Here is a 19,600-nt window from a genome sequence, read left to right as displayed (position 1 = left end):
TCTCCCTCTCTTTCTCTCTATCTCCCCCTGACTTTCTCCTCTCTTTTCTCTCTGGTTGTCATGGATAACTGGGTAACGTGGAGCTCCCTGTGCTGACCAGCAGGACCACTGCCCTCCACAGATTGAGCCTCCCTGCCCCCGCCTCCCCCCCGTGGAGAGACAGAGCGGCCTTTAAGATTGACCCCCCACCAGGGTTTGGGGAGGTAGGGTGTGGGCTCTGGTCTCTATACCCTCCTTCATCCCCTTGCCATCCTGCATCAACCTTCAACCTTCACCTCTCCCTCTCTATGAAATGAGCGCACACCAAGAGACCCATGTGTCCATTTGTGTGTTGTGTGTGTGTGTGTGTGTTTGTGTGTGTGTGTGTGTGTGTGTGTGTGCGTGTGTGCGTGTGTGTGTGCGCGCGTGTGTCAAAGAGTGTGTGGATGTGCGTGACCCCCCCAGTGTGATTGCCGCTGGCATGGAGGGGCAAAGCCCTTGCTCAGTGGTTGGTCCCCCTCCACCCCAGTTCTCCTTCCTTGTCTGTGCCCATAAATACAAAGAGTGGAAGAAAAGCCCACATTACAAGCTCCTTAAGGGTCAAGGACAGGCCCCAGCTTCAATAGCTTCTAAGAGTCGTATTATTGAATCACATAGCTGCCGATTACACCCTCTGTCATCTCGGTACGGATTTGGGGGGGTTTTTATACACAAAACAAGGGAGCATCAAGTAGCAGCTACTGACATAGTTGGCCAGCAGACGTGCAGTGGGAGCTGAAACAGAGACAACAGCAATAGAACAAACCAGGCACAGATGTGGAATTACAGCCACAAAATGGGGACTTTGGCTTTAAGATTTTATACCTTCAGAGTGGACTGTTACACGGTGATGTGGCCTGTGGAGCAGTAAAGCAGTCAGACTGTGACACAGACGTTTCCAGATGAAACAGACGGAGATGTTTTATACCTAAATTCTGCTGATCTATTTATGATGAGATTGTTTCTTAGCAAAAAACTTTCCATCTATTCATATCCAGTCATGTGGTTCTCGTGTGACTCGTGTTGTTTATTTTTTGGTGTGTTATTACATCTCTGTGTAATTTATTCTTCCCCACCTGCGGTTCCTATTGCCCAGCAGGCCGTTACAGGAGAGGGGATGTTGCTTTGAATTTCCTCTCCTAAGGTTTCTCCTCCTTTTTTCCTTATACGTTAATCTTTGTAAAAACCCTTTGAGACTTTATATGTGATATTGGGTTATACAAATAAACTTAACTTGACTTGAAGCTGGACATGTCTGACATAGTTGCCAGGCTCTTTTGCCAATCAGAGACAACTACCAGGCTGCAACAGCACAGGTTGATTTTATTTAGCACATCAACGATATGAAAGGTGTATTAGCATGTAAGGGTGGATACTGTAACAGCTGGCCCTTTAAATCAATGTGTGTTCATAAAAAGTTTAGTGAATTCTTCAAGCCATCGGATATTGGTTCCATTCCATTGTTCTATTGTTTTCTTTTCTTTTAAGTCTGTGAAGATATAAATAGTTTATTCTGTATATATTATAGTACATTTTTGCACTTCTGGTTGGATGCTAACTGCATTTCATTGACTTGTACCTGTACTTTGCTCAATGACAATAAAGTTGAATTTAATCTAATCTAATCTAAAAAGCTGCAGACATCTCCAACAGTATTTTCAAAGCAAACTGAAGGAAGATAGATGAGGTGCCCATGTATGAAGCCAACTGCAATGACATACAAATGAAATGTGACAAATTTAAGTCAACACAAGGTAGAAGTGTCCATAAACTGTGGACACATTACAGACAGAGTGTTGAGTGTTGAGTCAGACTCTCACACTGCTAAGCTCTGACCTTCTGCAAACTGTGCAGAGTAAAGAACATCACACATCATCACAGACAGACACTGCAGAGTAATTACGTATGTATATTGAATATTCACTCCCATTATCTTCCTCTCCCTCACTCTGTCTCTCCCCCACGTATGCAACCATGATGTTGTTAAGGTGGGATGCAGAGCAGTCTGGCCCTCACAAAGCGCTCCTAAACATCGGCCCATTGTGCTGCTTGCAGCTTCCCACTAGCGAATAGGGTTCATGTTATATTTATGTAGCCTAAAGCACTTTCTCTCTCCTAATCTTCCTTTATCATCCTCTCTCTCTCTCTCTCTCTCTCTCTCTCTCTCTCTCTCTCTCTCTCTCTCTCTCTCTCTCTCTCTCCTGTCTTCTGCTGTGTTGAACTCTTGCCAGCCCCACTAGGTCTCCCCTCTGCAGACAACAATGTTCCATCTCGTTGCTTTTGCCCTAGATATTGGCTATTTTTATAAGGAATAATTAGACACATAACTGATTTAAATACTGCAAAGCTGCGTTCTTTTGTCTCCACTTAATGTGGGCTAGGTGCATGGTACAAAGGTGCACATGAGTAGCTTTGATGCCTGTTTCACGGTGTGTGTGTGGGTGCTTGTACATTCATGTGGCATGTTGATAGTTTAGAGTCTAAACTAATGCAAATTTCAATTGCGTGGTTGAATTGTGGTTGAATATGGTGCAAACACAAATCCATAATTAGGTGAATGTGTGTGTGGGATAGTGTGTGTCTGTGTGCACTTGTGCAGGCAACGTGTTCATTATCCCATGAAAAGGTGTGAACAAGGGAAACCAATTTGCAGCCGGTCGCATCTTAATCAATATTCGGTACTGTGAGTGAGGTAAAAGACCAACATTATTTTTGGTATTGTTTTGAGCAGTTATTGTTTAGCTCATTATTAGATACACACACTCACTTGCCAACTGCAAGGTCGTTGTAGAGATATTGGTGTGTGTGTGTGTGTGTGTGTGTGTGTGTGTGCGTGTGTGTGTGTGTGGAGACTGGCTGCTAAAGGGAACCCAGCTGTCTGAAATCACTAAGGAGAACAGATGATGATGATGATGATGATGATGATGATGATGATGATACTTGTGTGTAAATTATGATTTTGTTGATGAAGTCTATGACCTGACTTGATTGCATGATTACAACACGGTGTGTAACAGTACAATGCTTGCAATGATGGTGATGATGTTGACAATGATGATGATGGTGATGTTGATATACAGTTTTAATTACAATATATGCGACTGTATGTTGTGTCTCTCTGTGATTGCTTAACAAAGGAAATGACAACGCTTGAGAGCATTGCGGGCTCGGGCCTCATAAACGGGGCCTTTGTGTGTGTGTGTGTATTTGTTTGTTTTGCTGCTTTCACACAGGAATTTCAACACCATTTCTTTATATTTGTTTTTTTAACAAAGGCAGAAAATGTGTGTAGCAGGCATGTCAATACACTTACATGTTTACATTCCTGTGTGTGTGTGTGTATGTGTGCGTGTGTGTGTGTGTGCGTGTGTGTGTGTGTGTGTGTGTGTGAGGGTCCTACGTGCCTAAACCACGGTGGAAATGTTGTGTAATATACAGTGGCAATGTGACAGCTCTACAGGAAAACACAGAAAGGCTTTCCTTGATTTCATTTTCTTCCTTTCTCTGTGCTCCCGTTTCTCATTGAGTGCTCGATTTGAACAATACAACGTTTCCCAGATGATCTTTCTCTGCAGGGAACATGCCCCGTCTTCCTAATTTCCCTCCATCTAAATAGAAAAGAGTCACGTTAAAGAGCGTCATTAGTGCCAGGCCCATTTTGTGTTTCCTTACTCTCAGAAGAAAGAGGAAGTGTTATCTGTGGCGGACAAACTTAACCCAATTAAGATCTGGTGGGGCACAGGGGCTTGGCTCAGAGCTGAGCTGGGGCTGCCAGCTTGCCAGCCAGGCACCCAGCCAGGCACCCAGCCAGCCAATCAGCCAAGCATGCAGGCAAGTAGCCAGACGCCAACGCAATCAGCCAGCAGCCAGCCAGTAAAGTAGTCAACAAACCAGGTAGTGATTCACTAAATCAGCTGTCAACCAGGCGGCCAGTCCAACCCTGTTCAATCAGCAGTCGACCAGGAAGTTAACCTGTGAGATGACCAGCCAAGCAGGAAGGCAAGTAGCTGGGCACCAAAGCAGTCATCAAAATTTCACCCAGTCAGAAAAGTAGTCAATCAGGCATGCAAGTAAACGGGAACCGATTCAGTCAGCCACAAAATTAACGAGCCAAGGAGGAAGGCAACTAGCCAACCGCCACCACAGCCAGGCACCAGGCCAACACACTCTCCAATCAGTAAACTGTCAGCTAACCAGTCAGCCGGTTTTGGAAAACTAGTGGATCAGTCAAGAAACTAGCTCACGCATAATCAGCAAAACACCAGCCAGCCAACTCATCGTTCAATCATGTAAGACACACACGCAGCTAACCAGCCAACTACACAGCTAACCAGGCATCCTTCCATATAACAGTCAGTAACCCAACCAGCCGATCAGCCAAGTCTGTTTGAAAAATGAAAGAGGGAAACTGATGCTATCATCGCCGTAGAATTATGGCTCTTGTGTTCGCTTCTTTACCAAACTCAATAAAATGACCAATAAATTAACCAAATATATTTAATCCTGAATCAAACTTGTAAGTCCCCCATGAAACATTCCTGGATTAAAACATATTTCAAAGCGTCTGTGATGCTCTTTGGAGAGTGTTTGATTTATCTGTCCAGACCTGTGCGAGCCTCAACAGCCAAGATATTACTTCAAATCCAGAGCTCCAGGGCAGAACGGAGGCCCAGAGGATGGAAGTGAATTTCATGTGCTATTTGTTAAACACATGAGAACAATCTGATAACCTCTCTGTGTGTGTGTGTGTGTGTGTGTGTCTGTGTGTGTTTGTGTGTGTTTGTGTGTGTGTGTGTGTGCAGCGCAACACACACATGGTGTCATCTCTCAAACGGAGCATTTGCAATTAACCAAAGAACAAAAGACCTTTGTCATATGCAAATGTGGATTGAGACTGAGACATCTTCACCCTGTACACGTGTCCCCCTCTCCCAATGACAACATACACACACACACACACACACACACACACGCACACACACACACACCTGCAGCAGAGTGGCACGTTTCAAAATCACCAAACCTTCTTCCCCTGGTGCCACACCTCACACTGGCACATACACACGCAAAAACACACACACACTCCATGATCCATGCACAAGTGCCAGATACACACTCCAACAGCCAAACATGTTGATAATTAGTGTCTTGTTATTGGAAGGTGTTATCAAAACAATTAACACCCTAATGTGTGTGTGTGTGTGTGTGTGTGTGTGTGTGTGTGTGTGTGTGTGTGTGTGTGGGTGTGCATGTGTGTGTGGGTGTGCATATGCATGTGAAACCATGGCGGTGGCTGTGGTGGGCGTATGTGTGTGTGTCTATGTGCAAGCCTTCATGTGATGAAGCCGGATAGCTGGTAAGGAGATGTGTGCATTCCATTAATTCTGCAACACAGCCTCAATACACACACACACACACACACACACACACACACACACACACACACACACACACACACACACACACATTAACACGCACACACATGCACGGCAAGGGTCCGATGTAACAATGAAACAGTTTTCAATTTGATGAAGTTCCTGTGAATTCTGACACAACGGCAGCAGGAATAGTTGGAGTGATAGATTCTGATTGATATCCAGTGGGGAGCAGGAGAGAGGAGGAGGAGGAATGTGTCAGTATGAGGAGTCAAAGAGCAGACAGGAGCAGGTGAGGAGGAGGAGGAGAAGGAGGAGGAGGAGGGAAATCAGCCATTATGAAAAATACTGCTGAGCTTATTTTTACTTACATATCAAAGTCATTATTTATTATATAATGTCATCAGGTAAAAGTGAAAGTAGAATAATGTCTCATTCCTCCCTGTGGTATTTATGCATTGTGATTGTCCAACAAAATCTATTCTTTACTATATTCTTACATCAATTTTACTCTATATTCTTACTTTATTTGATTTTCTAGAAATTGTGCAACTTAATTCTGGAAAACTCTCTATGTAAACAGAAGTGATCATGCATGTGGTGGAGTTTAAAGCAAAAAATTGTGAAAAAGTACTAATACACCACTGACCATAATAAATTAATAAATAAAAGTACTCATTCTCCCAATACATAAATTAAGATTCCCCCCGAAAATGTCTTTTTCTATTAATGGATTGCTTGATTGAAAGGTGAAATTAAAGACAGAAATAAAACTCTGGCCAATCACAAGATGCAAGGTTCAGCACTTTCTGGTTGTTCTTGTTGTTTCTGTGCATGTGAGGCGACAGAGGAACAGAAACCTGATTAAACTCTGATCCATTTGCCTCTTAACTGAATGGAATGTGGAGTTAGGGCTGGGATTTAATTAGTGATGGTCCATTAAATTAACTAACCTTTAGTGCTGATGTCTCATTTTGAAACATTATATATTTGGTTTAAATGAATAAACCATAAGCCACTTGGCTGCACACACTCACAGCGATTCAATTTGAAAGAGTGCAGCACTTTGTAAATATACCACGTCATGTGTCCACAGGAAAGTTTCATTAATATGTGATGTTTGCTGTGATGGAAAGTCTGTGTTAGGAAAGTTTAAAGTCCTGCAAGTTGATTATTATGTCACAGTGAATCAAAGGACCATGTAGACGAAACTGGTCTTTTTCTGAAAATATACTGGTCTAAACACAGAAATCTTGCTGGATCGTTGTCTATAATAATAGCTATACTATATACTGACTATACATATCAAAAGTGTTTGCATGCTGCTGAACCTGCATGATCTCAGCAACACATTAGTGGTTGTTGCATGTTTCTGCCCCATTTGTGACTGTAAAGCAATTTTGTTAATCGGTCCCTCGTGCAAGCATTTGATAGTTTGGTATTAGATAAACATACCTGTTTCACCTCCATTTAGATTGGTTCATGATAATAAATGTAGAAAAATGCTCTAACCCACAATGTTAACTAGAAATACACACACACACACACACACACACACACACAGAGGCATGAACAGTAATTCTTGGCTAATGAATCATCACATATCCGCACCACAGATATGAACTTAAGATACTTGACGCAACTGGACGCAATTGTTTTTCTACACATATACAACTCTCACACACTCTCTCTCACACATTGATAGCGAGTGACCAATCAGAGTGTGTGTGGGCTGGTGTAATGAGGTGGAGACACTTGTCCATTACTTTCTGAGCTGATGGGCTCCTCACAGCAGTGTGGTCACAGCTGGAGAAGAGGAGGAAGAGGGGACGGCACAGACAGGCCATAAAACACACACACATCCAGTGCATCTGTGCCAGTGTGGCTTTGACTCCCACCTTCATTTACGCAATAACGCTATTAATAATAAATGGTAACCAGCTGGTGGCAGCTGTTTTCAAAGCAAAAGTTTGCAACTGTATGTTTATACAGAAAAGGCAAAAATCAAAAATTGAATAACACAAGGGCCACAAAATAAGACCATAAAAATGCCTTAATGCAAAGAGCTGCAGGAGTGCCTTTCCATTGGTTGAGATGTTAAGATGTGCATTTGTTTATTTCACAAAGTGTCCATATGCATTTACCCTCTGCTTGCTTCTTCAATATTTACATTTCTTCTATTACGTCATGTTTGAGTTCAATATGGGGACTTTTAGATGATTTAGAGAAGATCATTAGAGAATCTCCTAAAGGTAGAAGAGTATGTGATCATTTAACTCACATGAATGCAGGAAAATGCACATAAATGGGAGATAAACAATAACAAGCAGCAGCTGATGTGACATCTGAACATCTGTGGACTGGAGATGTGTACATAATGAATCACGAAAGGCTGTGAAGGGACGTTGTATGTGAAATGAAGATTAACAGTGTCCACTAGAGGGCGGTGTTTGGCTAGATTAGGTGATGTCAGGTTATTCCGGTGTATAAATAGAGGAAGTTATTGCAGATTACAGGGGTCACAAAGAATGGAAATTATAGATATGAGTTGATAGATAGAAAGTGCATTCTTTTAGATAACCTCTTTAAATGTACTGTGGAATACTGTCATTTATAGAATGTGTACAGATATTTTCAAACCTTTCCATGCAGAAACATACATTTTGGGACATTGAAAATATATTTTGAATTGTTGTCATTTGCACATCTAATTATATATTTAGTACAACTGGAACCATAATGTCTGTACTTTTTAATCGTGGTCTAAGTTTGGGAATATGAGAAAAAATAACATTTGTAGGAGAAATACAAAAACACACTGAGGACTCTTAAAACAATGACATTTTACTTTTCACATTTTTACAGATGAACACCCCAAAATGTCATGTAATGAAATGAGAAGTTAAACATCGCCATCTATAGGCTAAAATGCAGAATGTCATCATTCTGCACAGGCTGGGGAACTAGGACATACTGTATGCTGCATTTCAGGTGGAAATGGTTTTGTATTTGAACTGGTTGCCCGATTCATACAACCGACATGTTTTCGGACAGTACTGCTGTTACAGGAGAGGTGGAGTCAATATCAGAGGTCATGACGCCTGGATATCGTAGAAATTGTTGGGATAGACTTGAAAATATTTCAAAATAACTGAATAGAACCTTATGGCCCACAGGGGTGGAACATTGTCCTGAGAAACATTGAAATGCAAAGGGCCTCATTACACACACACACACACACACACACACACACACACACACACAATTGCACTGTAAGAGAAAGTGATTGTGGAGCAGATCTCAGCATTCACTTTGCAGAGTTAAGAAAAGTGATTGCACTTGGGATGGAAAAGTTTTACACTTTTTTTGTTGCCATTGGTGCTCTGTATCACCTTCCAGGGCTGGTGAAAAAAAAGGATGGGATCTGTCAGGATGCTTCTTGCCTGTACGCTCTGTGAATGGAACACTTTTGAGATTTGCTGACCAAAGGAATCACTATAAATAAATAAATTTGTCATTGTATATTGGCTTCAACTAGCTGTAATGCTTTCATGGACAAAGTCAGTAAAGCTCCAACATACAACTTTAAAAACATGTTTTATTTAGAATTTGCTGAAATCCTCATTACATCCAGACAGGAATCCATAAACCGAGACCTCTGTGAAAAACATCATGTCCCTGCAGCGCCTCCTGATGGAAGCCGAGTTTTGTATGTGTGTGAAAATAAGGTGACAGTGATCACAAGGCGAATAATTACCTGAATAACTGATCATGTTCTCAGGTAGGAGGAAACATAATGGGAGGACAGGGGAGAGGGAAGATCCACCCGCTCCACAATCTCACACCTTTTAGCTTTAGAGTGAAATTCCGGAGAAAGCATCTTCTTTAAAGCATTTTTACTTGTTAGTTACCCAGAATAAATAATACGTGGTGTGAATGTGGTTCTCTTGTGTCAACCGATGCAATTCAACGCATCCACATTACACTGATACTGTGACATTTTACATCCCATAGTGTGACAACAGAAATTAAATGCAAAGGCTGCGAGACAAATTCAATGGAAATACACACTGCTGAGCCAAATACACAGTAGTTGAGATCTTCTGTAGTAATACAGCGTAGTGGGCTTATTATGAAAACAAACTCCTCAAACATATTTGACTTATATTTGGCATACATGAACCAAAAAGAGTTTGAGTTCAGAGTTTCCTTTAACGTAGTCTGTCAAGCATTGGAAACATCTTTAAACAAAAGATGCCTTTATAACCGAGGGTGTGATGAAGAAAAAAAACCCAACATGAGTTTGGTGAGCTGAAACAGAATTTAAGAGAAACTAAACCAGAGGAGTGACATTAACACAACTAAACTGTCAAAGAAAAAAATCAACTGTAAAAATAAAAATTGAGCAAAGGTTACAGTGCAGATTTGATTTTCAAATGGGAAGCTTTTGAGAAACCCGCAGGAAAATCTTAAGAACAGTCAAAAAGCAAATCGACTCACTGATGAACACGAGCCCACTGTGGGAAACCAGCAGGTTGATTTTCACTTTATATTCAAGATAGAGCAGAACAACTGTATCTAATCCTCTATTTAGCGTTATGCCGCAGCCTTCTCTTCCCTTAAAGTCTTTTTTTATATTGAAGCCCTATGACAATACTGTCTGTTGGTGCCCTTTCACCTCTGAAACACAACTCAGATTTTATTTTCCAACACTAATTTCTGTGTACTCGGGAATTATTCTGGTTCTTCTAATTCATGTCTACAATCAATGTGTTTGGATGACGTCATTGATGAAATTGTACTCCCATCAACACCTTTTTCCACAAATTGTCAATCGAGTCTGATGTTGTTGGGGTGGAGGAAGCTCTGGATGCAGGACTGGGATCAGCTCTCCGTTCGACACTGGCTGATTTGTTTTGCCCAATACTAAAGAGTTTATATTGTGCAGCGAATCAAGTGTAGAAATACGCACTTGAAATGATCGATCAGAGTTATCTGTGCCATCCTCCATCCTGAATAATAAAGATGATAATAGTCAACAATAGCAACTTTCACTGACATGAAACCATTATATTTTAAAAAGTGAAAAGGTCAGAACAGGGATCCCATCAAGGACACAGGAGTTGTTTTGTTTTGTTGCAGAGAAAAGTGAAACGTTGATACTGGCAGTCTGAGTTAGAGGGTGTGTGTGTGTGTGTGTGTTGATGTCCTTTCTCAGTGTCGGGGACCGCTGGGTCGTGGAAGGGGGCCACCTGGGCAAACCAAAGGGAGAGATGAGAAATATGGTAAAAGAGCAAAGTTCAAGGACACGTCTTTGTGCTCTTGAACGCTGGGAATTAATCAATCTGCAGTAACAGTCAGAAAATCAACCAACCTGGGACAGAAAGAAGAGGTGGGCGGCCACTCTTTAGTGAGGGTGGGCCTCCTCTTCCTCCGTGGGGCCCTCTGGGGCCTGGGTGGTAAAGAGTGCCATGGTGGAGCAGGGGGCCGCGAGGTACGGGGCCGCCAAAGGGGTTGTGTGAGGACTGGGGGCCGTGAGAGGGAGACGGGCCACGGAGGCCTGGGACGCCTAGAGAAGGGACAGGGGGCCGGTGCAGGGACAGCAGCGGAGGAGGTTTGGTTTTGGGATAAGAGCCTAAAAAGAGAACAAGAACACACGTTTCTGTTAAAATACACACGCTCACTGGACACGTTTATGACATACACCTGCACAATCCAATACATTCCATTTTAAAACACCATACTTCTAACCTCTGTGAGGCTGATAGTTTGTATACAATAGTGTCCATTAAAAGTAGACCGTTTGTTTAATGTTCATCTTGGGGAGACGTGGACGCTACACCCTTGGACTAAATCCTCCATATTAAGCCGTTGGACAGCCAAGCAGTCTGACCTGGTACAGGCAAAAGAGGGCTGGGCTGAGGTGAGGTGTGGTCCAACAAGGGCCCCGTCATTTGTGCCCCTGATCCGGGGGCAGACTGTGGCTGAGGTGGCCCGGGCGGAGTCGGGAGCAGAGGAGGCGGTTTCCCCAAGCCTGGAGGCAGCATGTTGCCCCTCTCCCCTTCGATGGTGGAGGCTGGAAAGAGAAGGGAAACAAAGTAGCAGAGGAGCAAATGAAGGAAGATGAAGCCCGAAAGCAGATTTCTTGTAGATATCCCAGTGGGATCTGTGTCCCACCTTGAACATGCTCCTGCCGGGAGCGGACGTACTCCGAGATGGTCTCCAGCTCGTCGGGATAGAGATGCACCCCCTCAGCGAGGAGCAGGAGGAGCTGACGGGTGTCGGACGGAACGGCGTGACGCTCGATCTTCTCTCGGTCCAGGAAGTCGTCCAGCAGCTGCGACGACTGCGCTGCGATGTCTGCGGGGTCCCTCGGGGGGCGCTCTTTGGCCAGCCCGCGCCCGTGCTCGGCTACCACAAACTCCATGGCTTGGTCTTTGGGCATGTTGCGGTGAACTGGTGGGGAAGAGGAAGGGTTATTAAGGACATCTGAGGGGGGCTGAAGGGCCAAACGGTGAAATGAGTTGCAGTCAAATCATTGTGGTTCTGTTCAAGTTATTGGGCTGCATTTTGTGCTCGCGTCAGCAAAATCTCAATTTGAGGATGAATTTGTTTGTGGGATTTTGGGAAGTGTCTGATGTGATGAGACAACTACATTACTTTGCACAGGTTTGATTTTAGAAATGTATATACTGTAGATTTGTTTGGCATTTGGAGTGTGTAGATGTGTGTGTATGTAGCAGCTTTTTATACATTCTGAATCAGATGTTTATGGGCTGAAACAAAGGCATTTTGAACAACAGTTTGAATTACATCATGATTTATGTTTACACGTGATTTGTTCTTATTTTGTACATTAACAACCAACAATAAAATTAAAATTTGCATGCTGCGTTTTGATTTTGAAATGAATTCTTTGAGGTTCTTGGTGTGTGATGACATCATTCCCCACTGACAAGTTCACAGAGTAGGTTTTGTATTGAATGAGGTGGAACATGTTGATTTTTGTTATTGATTTGAAATAAAAAAAAATGTAATTTCATTTAGTCAGTGTGTGATGTCAGTGTGAGTAAGTGGTGGTCAGTGGGTGGTTTGATGTTTCATCATTTATTAAATGTTTCTGCCACAAAGGTTACAGGTGTTGAGTGCAAGGTTGCGGCCTTTAGTATGAAATGTTTGTGATCTTGTTTTTAGAAAAGCATTTGTTTGTTTTGTTTTTCTGTGGATGGACTTGGCATAGAGTGTGTGGAGAGAGGGGTGTGAGGTTTGTAACTGAGGTGGTCTTGGCTGGTTCTGAAGGCATGAGGGGGGGAGTGGGGGGGGGTAGCGACTTACTTTTGAGGGACTCTGAGAATATGATAACAGTGCAGGAGGAGAGAGCTACGTTTGTCTGCTCCACCAGTATACATAAGGGGGAGCCGTCTGCGCGGACATCCTGCAGGGCCCGGGTCAGGCCCGACTCCGCCTGAAGGTAGAGCATTTCCACTGACAGGCCACGCTCCTGCAAACACTGGCCTAGCGATTTGGGGTAATCCCTTTGAGAGGAAGAGAAACACTTTGTTAATTGGACATTTCTATATTATGTGACTTAGTTGGTAAGTAAGTAGAGAAACCTAGATTGAATTTTGATATTTAAACAAAATCTCACTACGTTTCCTTAGTTCTTTTGTTGGGTTGATTCTGTTTGTGTGTGTGAGTGTGTGTGAGTGCGTCATAATTTGCTAGGATGTAGGACGTTGTTTACTGCTTTGGGTGGGACTAGCAGAGGTTTTGGACCTCTCACAGCTGTTTTCAGGCCATAAACTTCTTTTCCTTTCGGCTGCTCCCTCCAGGGGTCGCCACAGCAAGTCCTCCGTCTCCATCCACCCCTATCCTCTGCATCCTCTTCTCTTACACCAACTAACCTCACATCCTCCTTCACTACATCCATATATCTCTTCTTCGGTCTTCCTCTAGGCCTCCTGTCTGGCAGTTCCCACCTTATCCCTCCTTTTCCCAATAAATTCACTATCCCTCCTCTGTACATGTCCAAACCATCTCAGTCTGGCCTCTCTGACTTTATCTCCAAAACATCTAACATGTGCCGTCCCTCTTATGTACTCATTCCTGATCCTATCCATCCTTGTCACCCCCAAACAGAACCTCAACATTTTCATTTGTGCTACCTCTAACTCTGCCTCCTGTCCCTTCCTAAGTGCCACTGTCTCTAACCCATAAAACATTGCTGGTTTCACCACGGTCTTGTCCACCTTTCCTTTCATTCTTGCTGATACTCTTTTGTCACACATCACTCCTGACACTTTTCTCCACCCCTTCCAACCTGCTTGCACACATTTCTCCACCTCTTTTCCGCACTCTCCATTGCTCTGGACTGTTGACCCTTAAAACCCTCCACCTTCTTTATCTTTTCTCCCTGCGACCTCACTGTTCCACTTGTGTCCCTCTCATTCACACACATGTACTCTGTCTTACTGCGGCTAACCCTCATCCCTCTTCTTACCAGTGCATACCTCCACCTCTCCAGATTTTCCTCCACCTGCTCCCTGCAGATCACAATGTCCCCTGCAAACATCATGGTCCATGGAGATTCCTGTCTGACTTCATCCGTCCATCACCATAGCAAACAAGAAGGGGCTCATGGTTGATCCTTGATGCAGTCCCACCTCCACGTTGAACTCCTCTGTCACACCTAACCACCGTCTTGCAGCTGTCATACATGTCCCGCACCACTCCAACATACTTCTCTACCACTCCAGACTTCCTCTTACAGTACCACAGTTCCTCTCTCAGTACCCTGTCATAAGCTTTTTCGAGAGCTACAAAGACACAATGAAGCTCCCTCTGTCTTTCCATATTGCTGTTCACAAATGCTCACTGCTGTCCGTAGCTTTGTTTCTATCGGTCCTTCCCACAGCTTCATTGTATGGCACATCAACTTTATTCCCCTGTAGTTGCCACAACTCTGCCAGCTCCCTTGTTCTTAAAGATCGGCACCATCACACTTCGCCTCCGTTCCTCAGGTATCCTGTCGCTCCCCAAGATCTTGTTGGGGTCAAAAACTCTAGTGCCACCTCTCCCAGACACTTCCATACCTCCACAGGTATAGCATCAGGACCAACTGCCTTTCCACTCTTCAATGCCCTCCTAACTTCACCTTTACGTAAAAAGGTTCTTATCTGGCAACATTTGAATGAAGGCGTTGTAAATTGCTGAAGAAGAACTGTGGCCCCATCTCAGAGGAAAATGTCCACCTTAAAAAGTTTCCAACAGACATCGGTTTGCATTTCAAGTGCATCATGACGCTCGATGGTCTGCCACATTTGTAGATAAATGACTGCATGCGATTTGGTTAATGTTTCTTATAGTTTGTAAATTAGCAGCGGAAAATGCCGAGCTAGGCCCCATTGAATCATGATACGATTATTTTAGTCTGCACCATTTATCATACAGACAAACCCTATGTGAGAACAGGGAGAGCCGTCATTGTTTACACCAAGCAGCAATAACGGCGTCCCAGCACAAACGACTGAGGGACGTGACGGGAATTGTTAGGCTGTTTTGCTCTTTTTAAAAAGGCAATAGCTTTTTCATGGTGGACATTTTTACTTTCCAAAAACAGCTGTAAGTAACATTTAAAATAGCTGAATTTCTTTTTTCGAGTGTGTCCCAATGGACATGTTGCCCCGCGATCACAGGGTTAAACGCTCTGCTAAAGATCGTACAAAGTGGTGGTGGTTTTCCAAGGCTCAAGACAAACTGGCTCAGGCTCTTCATGCGTTTTGTCCAAGATGAGATTCGGTCTTTTCCAACTCCAATATCAACCCCTGGCAGAAATTTATCCAAATGTCACATGGCAACTTTTTTTTTTTTTCCCATTCACAATTTCCTCTGCTGAGCAACATACAACATATGAGCACTTTTGAGAGGACACCTCTGCCAAGCCAAGAAAACAAGGAAAATTGTCAAACTGGCTGTGGTATCAGGCAACTCAACTCCCCCTACAGATTTGGACAAAATGACCCGCTCAGTCTCTTTTGAAATATATCCCATCTTAACAAAAAGGTACAAAATCAATCACTTCAAATGAGAGACATGTACTGCAAACCAAGAGTACGATTTGCAAGGCTAAGCAATGAAACCCAATCCAAGGCAACAGCAAAAGCACAGCAGAAACTTCTCCAGCTTGGGATACGACATGTCCATGTGAAAAAACAAACAAAAATGCATTCACCTACATTTAACATGAGCATTTTCTGGCACAATCTACAACAAAGGGTAAATTGTTTGGCAGGCACACCAAAAGCATGTATCCAAGCTGTGAGGCCGGGTGGAGCAGCTTAATGGTTTGGGGCAGAAACAATCATTGACGGAGCAATGACATCAAAACACCACAAAGGCATTTTACAGCAGAATGTCAGCGCAGTGGTCCAACATGTCAAACTTCAAAAACTTGATAGGCCACAGGACGTTGACCCAAACATACACAACTGAACAACTCAGTGTTTAAAGACAAAAGCGCGTTTTGGAAAAGCAAAGGAAGTAAATAAATCCTTGAAAGAGGATCTCCAGTATGGCTGCTTCATCATGCACACTGGAGGAGAACAAAAGAAACATTTGAAGTGTAGTATGACACAAGACCAGCGTTTTAGCAGTGTAGGAAATACGTTAATAAGTTGATTTGTGATGATGTAATCTACTTATAAATTGCAGTATATATGCGATATGTAAAAAAACAAAAAACGAAGTGCATATCATGAAGTGACTTATTGATGGGTAATGATTTGTTTGACTACAGCATTCTGTTATCATCCAAGAATGTCAATGTAATAACATGATGCCCGAGTGACAGCACACGAAAACACTGAATTTGTTTCTATTGTGATGATGTTCCGTCAGTTTGGTCTGTTTGTCTTACATCAGGATAAATAAATGTGACAATGTTCCGCTGTGATAAATGAGGATTGTTACCCTGAATAATGCATTTTTGTGCGTGTGGTAGAGTTGTTTGGCTGTTTCATGGTAGTGTTTGAACTTTTGTGCAGCTGTTGAGATGTAAAACCACAAAATGACGGAATATAAAGAAACGTGGGGTTAAGTGAAATCTGGTGTTTTTGTAATTTTCCATGTGCTGTCTTTTTTTTAAGGCTTTTGAGGACAAGAGACTGTGCTGGGTGTCATTTTCAGAAATATAAAATGGGACATGGTCCTTAGAGAGCAAACATCCAACTCCATCCGACTGCCAAAACAATATATGTCATTCATCATTGAGCCTTTAAAACTCAAAAATGATAAGGGCTTATTTTGTTTATTAACAATCTGTTCATGATTAGGATTTATCTGTCGTTTCAAAACCTTTGACTAGCTTCAGGTTACTAGACGAGGTCATGTCAACTATATGAAAGTGTTTGGTATGTTGTGAGTTTAATCCATTTGACACAAGTCTTGGAGAGTCACAAAAAGAAAATGACCTCAGAAGTAAATGTAGTCCGCTCACAGTTCACTTAAAAACACCAACTTGGGTGTGTGCGCGTTGCAACAAATTAAACACGTTCAACACACTGGAATCCTGTTTGCCCACATTTCATTACAGCAGCAGATTGGTGAACGGAGTCAACCAAGAGTAGGAGAGAGACTAATTAGGTGTCAAATATGATGAAGTGAAACATGACGTGTGGGAAGTATGTGCAGGCGTATGTTAGCTCGAGGATTACTGTGTAGAAAACATTTTAACAGAGTTTTTGGGATTGAACTTGGGCGTTGACTTTTGTGTGTTTGGATTCCTGGTGTCCAGTACAAAGTTCTTTAGTGAAGTAAATGATGACATTTTATGCACAGTTAATTCTAAAAGGGAGTAGGTCACACATGTTTGCCCTATATTAATTATAGCTATCATCATTATACATCTGATTCTAATTACAATGCCAGTAAACATTGATACATTTACCACCAAACAAGCACAGAATCAGGTCTGGGCAGATGTAATTCTGAAGTACAAATCACAAAGGACGACATCGAAAATAAGGTATGTTCACACAAGAGCAGATCACAGTTAAAAAAAAGAACGGTGGAAAGACATTTTGGTTGTGTGGTTTTGTGTGTGTGGTTATGTGGTGTACAATGTGTGCTACGTTCAAGGCAGATAATCATTACACTTACAATGATCTTATCTGTACAAACTTGTATACGGTGTGTAGGCCTCATCTAACCCTCTGATTTACAACACACCACCTCAACAATCTGTGTACTCACAAGCAACGATTGGTGACACAGAGGACCACACAGTCGGCTGCCTTCCTCTCTTCCTGAACCTGCCTGTAGAACTTCTGGTATAGGGCTTTACGTCTGTCTGCGGGACTGCAACCCTCCGACTTGGCTACAGTTTGTAGGGATGATGGAGTGAGGAGAGGATGACGGAGGAGGAGGTTGAGAGAATAAAACCAGTGAGGATATAAAAAAGGTAGACAGAGGAAATGTTCCTATGTGGACTTTAACATTATTGCTGCAATCAAGTGTTATCAAACCGTATTTCAACATCTAATGCATTTCCTTTTAAACATGCTATTGGAAAGGACCAGTGTTATTACACAGTTAGTGCAGTCAGAAAATTATCAGTAAACATCTGCGACGGTTTTACTGGTTTGTACGCCTACAAATCAATCCAACCACCAATTACACAACATGAGAGCTAAACTTCTTCCTTTGTACGTGGCTCATTGTGAAACATGTCTACGCATCATGAGTTAGGTGGAAGACAGATGAACACAAATAACTCAAGACATGGTGTGCAAAATGCTCTTTAGTGATAATATGAGAAATAAAAAAAAGCCTCACCATTTTGCTGATGCATGTAGCCCTCAAACTTCACACTTCCACTGTAGTTTTGTATTTGCTCTAGTTCTTCATAACTGAAAGAAAAGCAATTAAACGGGAGCATATTTAATAACAGAAATCCATGAATACTCTTTAAAAGTAATGATATACTTCCAAAGCACGTCGGTGTTTACTTGCAAGACGTCATTGTTCTGCGTTATGCCCACCCACCAATCGGGAAAAGCGTGCGTGTGCTTGATGTTGACGGCGTGCAGTAGAGGGAAACGTGGTTCAATTACTTTCATTGCTGTGTTGGTTATAGTCATGTCAACTGTGACTTCATTTACGATGATGTCATTGTGGGGGTGCTAGGGTGGCTACATTCATGTCTCCCACTACTATAATTTGGCAAAGTAAATAAAAAGTAAGACTGCAAATTCTATGTAAATGAAGTGAAAGGCGCACGCGCGCACGCACACATACACACGGTAGACTAGCATCCCTCTTACATGTCATGACCAGGTTGTTGTGTCGTTTTTCTTAACATAGTGTACATCACTGTTCAGTTTGACCGTATTATTGATATGACTTTCAGATTAAATGAGACTGCTCCTATCACAATCTGCAAACTTGATACATTCCTATTCAAAGAATTGATTTAAAGTGACTGAACCGATTTAAGTCTGAACTCTGGTACTCAGTGGATTGGGGGCTAGTACCTTTCAAGCGCATCTTTTCGCTCCTCCGTCCTCTCCTCTCTACTCGGATACGGTGCTGCTCTCCTGAATGTCCGCAGCTGCTGAGCACTGAACAAAATATGGAATTCTTATGAAATATTGACATTACAAAAAGGTAAACAAACTGGTGTTAAGGGCTGGGCTCAGTGTGCTAGCCAGGTCCCCCACTGTTTGGCTTTGTGCTAGCACGTTAGCCGCTCTAGCTAAGGCTTGTGGCTGCACAGAGCCGTTACCTTAGCTTAGCCTACCTTCCGTTTGAGTTGGACTGAGGTCTCCGAGCAGCAGCAGATGATTTCGTCCAGGAGGACATTATAACTCGCCTGGAACTTCGCCCGTATGCAGACAAAATAAAGGCTTATCACAGCGAGAGGAGAGAATGTTGCCTGGCGTCACTGACGGTGTTTTACCTAAGCGGAGAGGCGGAGTCTCAGTCTCAGCTCCGCCCCCGTTTCCGGGCACCGCCGGAGTCGCAAATTGAAAGAGACGAATCGTTCAGGGATAATTATGCTGTCCAAACTGGCACTGGTTGGAGTTTGTTGTTCTTCTGCGCCAGGCGGTTAACTTTACAATGACTGTAATTGTTGTTGCAGTCATTACATGACTTCAGCAACAGATGGAAAGGACCGTTGGAGTGTTAACCTTCACCCTGTGGGGACGTTA

The 19,600-nt window shown here is 42.9% G+C and overlaps 1 protein-coding gene across 1 annotated transcript; it reads right to left on the bottom strand.

Annotated features, from left to right (window-relative positions):
• Positions 1 to 8,973: 8,973 nt before the first annotated feature.
• Positions 8,974 to 19,364, bottom strand: LOC142992194 (uncharacterized). Its single transcript, XM_076142534.1, has 9 exons — positions 19,189 to 19,364; positions 18,923 to 19,009; positions 18,225 to 18,298; positions 17,643 to 17,766; positions 12,729 to 12,928; positions 11,571 to 11,849; positions 11,287 to 11,469; positions 10,768 to 11,028; positions 8,974 to 10,645 (listed from the first exon to the last, which is right to left on the bottom strand). Exons 1-9 carry the CDS (start codon positions 19,248 to 19,250, stop codon positions 10,608 to 10,610), a joined length of 1,308 nt encoding a protein of 435 aa, XP_075998649.1. The 5' UTR covers positions 19,251 to 19,364; the 3' UTR covers positions 8,974 to 10,607.
• Between the last annotated feature and the right edge of the window lie 236 nt (positions 19,365 to 19,600).

This window comes from Genypterus blacodes, unplaced genomic scaffold (assembly GCF_046128005.1).
Source record: "Genypterus blacodes isolate CSIRO-AG114 ecotype Tasmania unplaced genomic scaffold, CSIRO-AGI_Gbla_v1 ptg000021l_1, whole genome shotgun sequence".
NCBI classification, from domain to species: domain Eukaryota; kingdom Metazoa; phylum Chordata; class Actinopteri; order Ophidiiformes; family Ophidiidae; genus Genypterus; species Genypterus blacodes.
This window is presented reverse-complemented; position numbering and strand designations above follow the sequence as displayed.

Excerpts from the sequence above, each read along its gene's own strand:
- LOC142992194 (XM_076142534.1), bottom strand. The coding sequence starts at position 19,250 with ATGTCCTCCTGGACGAAATCATCTGCTGCTGCTCGGAGACCTCAGTCC. Across the intron at positions 11,850-12,728 it reads ATTCTCAGAGTCCCTCAAAA|TTCACCGCAACATGCCCAAA; the intron begins GTAAGTCGCTAC and ends CTTCCCCACCAG. Across the intron at positions 11,470-11,570 it reads CCGGCAGGAGCATGTTCAAG|CCTCCACCATCGAAGGGGAG; the intron begins GTGGGACACAGA and ends TTCTCTTTCCAG.